The 5,912-nt window shown below is 29.4% G+C and overlaps 1 protein-coding gene across 1 annotated transcript; it reads right to left on the bottom strand.

Annotated features, from left to right (window-relative positions):
* Nucleotides 1-1,383: 1,383 nt before the first annotated feature.
* LOC145098201 (uncharacterized) lies at nucleotides 1,384-2,898 on the bottom strand. Its single transcript, XM_079035864.1, has 2 exons — nucleotides 2,785-2,898; nucleotides 1,384-2,074 (listed from the first exon to the last, which is right to left on the bottom strand). Exons 1-2 carry the CDS (start codon nucleotides 2,896-2,898, stop codon nucleotides 1,385-1,387), a joined length of 804 nt encoding a protein of 267 aa, XP_078891990.1. The 3' UTR covers nucleotide 1,384.
* Between the last annotated feature and the right edge of the window lie 3,014 nt (nucleotides 2,899-5,912).

Genomic DNA, 5,912 nt, shown 5'->3' with positions numbered 1-5,912 from the left:
TATCATAAAGTATATAGGTTTAACATTGACTATGCTATTAGAATTCTTTTCTTTTATTATAAAGTCATTAGTTTATACTTTATAAATATACACAACTTTGACTTATATACATACACTAGGTGTGATACCCATGTATCACATGAGTTTATTTAAAAAAAACTTAATATAAAATTCAAAATATTTGAAAAGTTTGAATTTATAAGAAAAGTGAGAAAAATATTGAATTATAAAAATTAAAGTGTTTTTTTCCTCTTTTAAATTTAAACAAGTAATTTAAATAAATAAATAAAGGAAATTAATGAAACTTTAATTTAGTAATTTTGAAATTAGAAGGAAAGTCCATTAATAAAATTAATATGTATTTATTACTAGATTTAAATAATATTTGATATTTAATAAAATAGAAAAACCATAAAATGACAAGTGGAATAAAAATTAGTTTAAAATTACCATAAAATTACATTTGGCAAATTGAATGAGAGTATGATAAGTGTCAAAAAAAAAAAAAAAAAACCTTCATAGATACACAAGGGGTATATACCCTTTAAGATACTTTAACTGCATAACTAACTTTCAGGAGAATAACTAACATAACTGCTAACCAGTCTTAGCCCTTGTAACTTCCTTATACTTCAACAGCCATTGTTTTTGTCATCCTACAATTGTGTCAATGGGTGTTACAAGACCTTCCATTCAAGGGGGCCGACTTTTATAAGAAGCTAATTGACTAAAGCTTTATGGGAGGTGGAGAAGTGTCTTGCGGCTGCGATCATGGTTGCCTCTGGCCCAAAAGAACACTTAACTACAGCTCCCAACCCCTTTGCAGTTTTACCTTCATCTGATTTGAAAGAAAAGCAGTTCAACATCAATGAAAACCAATTTAGGTTCTTCTTCTCATTGCTACCCATCTCAATTCTCACCAGAAAAGGATAATGTTTTTCTTTGATTTCTTGGTTAACTTATAAGTATGTATTTGATTGAAACAAGAAGCTGTGTGTTTGTTTATATACATACATATGATGTCTTGATCATCAAAGGTTGATTGATCAAAGGAAAAATCCCAGAAAATTCTATTTTCTTGAAGTGAATCTTGACCGTTGACCAGTCTTCACTTTTTTTCCTCTTGTGCAAGCAAACAACAGTGAACGCTATGCTCAGTTTCATCATCAAATTATTATCCATTTTGAAATAATTATCATTATTCTAATAAACAAATATATGTGTGAAACTGCGTTAGGAAATTTTTTATCACTAAATATCTTGAAACCAATAGAAATTGTCAAAGCTTTAATAACACGTCAGATATATACAGAAGCTACAATGTTTGAATATAAACAAGATAAAGAGTTAAATGAAAAAGATTAAAGAACTCAATGGTGCGTGATTAATCAGCGTTGTTTTGAGCGTCAACATCTCTCTCCAAACATGCAATTGCAAAGCACAGCTTCTCTTCTCTGCGAAATGACCAAACCTGAATCTTTTTGTTTATCTTCAAATCCTTTTTAGTCGCCATCACAAAGTGGTTCCAGTTGGTTTTGAGGACGTAGTTGCTGGTGCTGTTCATGTGCCACATCTTCAACATCATCGGCTTCTCATGCATCTCTAATCTTGGCCCCCACAATTTCACCTCAAACTCCTTTCCAATCTCCAAATCTTCTTTCTCATTTTTCCTCAAGAACTCATCGGGTTTGATCACTTGTTTCATCGGCATACTCAACCTGTTCTTGTTTTCCTCCAGATCACTTTTGTACAACGTTTTCTGGATCACCACCTTCTCTTCTTTCCCCTTCAGCTTATTCGTAATGAACTCTTCCAACTCCTGGGTTATCTGGTTCTTCACAATCTCCACCTTCTTGTTCTTCTCTACTGTTGGAGTACTTTTGAACCTTTTTCTTTCTTCAACTGGTTTCTTGGGTAAGACATCAATTAACTTCTTCTTTTCCTCAACCAATTTAACGATCTGATGTAGATAGTATATATCTTTAGACTCCTCTTGTCTCATAGCAGCATGCAAATGAACACGCTTGCAGTAGCGCGTAGTTCCTGTTGTATCTTCTGCCATCATCTTTCTTTGCTTTTCAGTCAAAAGATCTAAATTTTGAATGACAGAAAAAGTAGCGTATGAATGATTAGCCTTGCGTTTGCGTGCTTATATTTATAGATATGGGGAAGTAGTGTTAGTTGTTGGATTACACAACAAGTAACCTAATACAAATAGGAACTTTAGTTATATGTTAATAAAGGAAACTATATACAGTATATGGTTAATTTTATAAGGAAAGTAATATTTTTTTAATTTGGCAATTACTGCCCTAATAACGGTTATATGCTCAAAAGAAAGGTAGGTTTGCTTATTTTCTTTGGTACCAATCTACTACCCGAATAATTATGTGGAGTGATCGGTACTCATAATTAATAATCAAGGCCCGCGTTATCTCACTTACCTCCGCAATATTTATATGGAGTGCGTATTTCTTTTTCTAGTTAATAGATTTTATTTGTCTTATTATATAGTTAAAGGAAATATTAAAATATTTTTATAAAATGCTATCAAAGCCTATCATTCCCATATATAAAATAGGAAATTCGAGAACATAAAGTAGGTGTGAAATACCCCTAAGAAATATAATGAATTATACATAATTATTTCTAGAGGTAGGTTCCGTTGAGATTAAAAATAAAATAGAGATCTCGAGATTCAACCTCAGCCACGTATTTCATATCTGCCGCTCAAACACTTTGGCGTACCGGTGCGGCTGGTCTGGTGTAATCATAAATGATTACACAATGCCACCCGTTCCTTTCTCCTCCGCCACCATCCCTACCACCGTAACCGCTACCACCACCACCACTACCATCACCTTTGACACCAGTCGACCCCACCATTGTCACCTCCATTACTTATACCATCGCCACCTTTGTCGCCACCACCTCTTCTGCGACTAACTGTAATAATCTTTTATGATTACTCAATTTGTGAACAGACATATATGTATAATCATTTATGATTATGCATATATGTATAAACATGTATAATCATGTATGATTATACATCTCTGCTATATAATCATTTATGATTAGACATACGTCGTTGCTGCTGGTACGCTGGAGCATTAGTGCAGCAAATGCGAAATATGTAACTCGGGTTTAATCTCAAAATCTCTACTTTTTTTTTTTTTTTTTTTTTTTTTTTTTTTTTTTAATCTCAAATGAACCGTCCCCATTATTTCTATTCAATTAATATCAATTACTGACAATTTTAGAATAATATTTGATTATATTAATTACTAGGTATAAATCCGTGTACCATACGGTTGATTAAAAAAAATTGCACATAAATAAATAAGCAATATTTGATTATATTAATTACTAGGAAACATATACTTTCCTTAATTAATTACCTTCGTTTTTGGAACATTTTTTTTTTATTAAAATAGATGCTACTAACAAAAATATATTAATCAATCTTTACAAAGAAAAATAACATATATATTAAATAATTATTTGGTTCAGCATCTTTCCATAAATATACATTTTATTTTTAACTTAAATATAGTAGTCAACAACTTCAAAATTACTTACCTTTTTGTTTTGATGTCTTTAACTAGATTATGACACGCGTTAAACGCGGGGAACATAAAGTAATACATATCACATTAATAGGTGACTTTGTCTTAAGTTGAATTTTAATAAATAAATGTTAGATTCTTTTTTAGAGTTTTTTAACCAAACTTATTAGATAAAAATATTTAATATTTATATTAGAGCAATTTGGTTTTTTACTATAGTATGCGATCTTTGTTTTATTACAATATAATGCGACTTTTTGATTAAAATATGTTGTGTAGTAGCTTTATGAATTGACTTTGTTCGGTGTACCAACCTCCATGGAGGCTCATATGGATCTTTTCATATTAGCTCTGTAAAACCAAAAGCAACAATAAGTTGTTACATGTACCAACAACATTAAATTCGATAAAATACAAATAAAGTGAATTGTCATAACCATAAACATCAAATTCAGACATTGTAATTTGGTCGATTTCAAAATATTCTTTCCTTATAAAAATTAAAATATGATTTTCCAGGCTACATCCAATCACATATACATATCTTCTGATCAAATAAATTATTACAAAAAAATAACATGTTATGAACAAAAATATAATATTAGTTTCATAATTTGCTAAAGGTTAACACTAATAAATAATAATGAACTTTCACAAATTTTGCATTTTGGGCACTACATCCAACTAACAAATGAAATTCAATTTAGAGGATTGATTTAAGAAGTGCATCCATGACTTCTTGTTGTGACACACATCTATATCGAAAATAAGATAAATAACTATAGAGAAGAATGTTGACAGAGTGATACTTCATTGAAAACGCAACAAAATTCTTCATAAAGCCGCTAGGATTCTTCTATAGACCGCTAGAAGGTCTATATAGTAACAACCGGTGTGACATCCAGTAGAACGCACCACTTAAAATAACAGTTTTGATTAATGTAAGTGAAAAAATCATTTAGAATGCTTACCAGTTGTGATTGTTTCCACTTGGATGTGAACATTAACATTCTTATAGAGAAATGGAACTTCAAATGAACCCTACATAGCCAAATCAGCAAACATGACAACACAAAAAGAAGCATAACAAAATTTCCAACAAATTTCAAAATTTTAAGGTTTAGCTGAACATTTTTTTTCAATTTATCAAAATTTTATTTTATTAAAACCTTATATGAGTAATCAAGAATCTAAATCAAGTGAAATAAGTAATTGTTCATTTAAATCTAGCAAAAAAATTACAATATTGTGAAATTGCATTTAATTTATATGTTTGCTTATTGTCTTGAAGGTACCTGACCAGTTGGATATGTACTATTATTTGATCAATTAGTACATAAATTACATTATAGAGTATGAAATTTAACGATTGCTCAAATTCATTTATACTTTGATTTAACAATAGAAAATTGACAAATTTAACGATTGCTCAAATTCAATGGTAAATGTTGACTAATAAATTTATCAATAAATTCACAAGGAACTATAAGTAATTGTTTTAGAAAGGTTAAAAGATTTATAAAAGTTTATAATTTCATAAAAAGTTGTAGTTTGCTATTATTTATATTGAAGTTGTAATGAATAACATTGTAATAACGCTGTCAAATTCATATTCAAACAGAATAATAGAGTAAAAAATGATTAAAATTCTAAATTCATATGAGTTTAAACCCAAAAGACAAATAGATGAATAATTCAAGTTGAAATGTAACAATAAAAAATTTCTTTATCTTACTTTTGGTCCGGGCCACTAGCTTTGTCATCATGCATTAAAACGACTTCTATGGCTTTTTATTGACAAACATAGGTCAACACATTAAAAAATTGATATAAAAGGTATAGTTTTGTTTCTGTAACTAAATGAATAAAACTAATATGCTTAAAGTAGATTGACTAATTTTTTTCATGACCTCTCAACAAGAACACAGTAATAAAAAATAATAATAACGTAGTAAATGCAAGAAATTGAAGAAGAATAGGGAGAACAGAGTAAAGTAAGAGCTTGGAAAAAAGAATTGGAGAAGAAGATTGCTCAAGAAGAACACTATAAATCATAGGACTCAATCCGAAATCGTAAGAATAATCACTTCAGTGTAATCGTATATATAGAGTGTTTTTTAATAAGGAAATCATTATCCTCAAAAAATTTTGGGATTCTAAAATATCATCTTGGAGATTTTCGGCTATCTATCTGGAAAAAAAAAGAAAGATAGCAGCTATAATAATTCAAAACTTCAAATTAATTGATTTTCTTATTTAATTTGTTTTAAAATTCAAACAATTATCTCAAATTGATTCATTTTATGTGAGATATACTAGGAGATAAATTATAAATAATATTGA

This window comes from Lactuca serriola, chromosome 4 (genome assembly GCF_051521515.1).
Source record: "Lactuca serriola cultivar US96UC23 chromosome 4, Lser_US96UC23_V15, whole genome shotgun sequence".
Taxonomy (NCBI): Eukaryota; Viridiplantae; Streptophyta; class Magnoliopsida; order Asterales; family Asteraceae; genus Lactuca; species Lactuca serriola.
Note: the sequence above shows the minus strand (reverse complement) of the source record. Positions and strands in the feature narration are given on the sequence as shown.

Bases quoted from the DNA above. Each gene is read 5' to 3' on its own strand.
- LOC145098201 (XM_079035864.1), bottom strand. From the start codon at position 2,898: ATGGAGGTGACAATGGTGGGGTCGACTGGTGTCAAAGGTGATGGTAGT. The intron at 2,075-2,784 runs GTAATCATTTAT...TTGACTGAAAAG, and splicing joins AAAGGAACGGGTGGCATTGT to CAAAGAAAGATGATGGCAGA.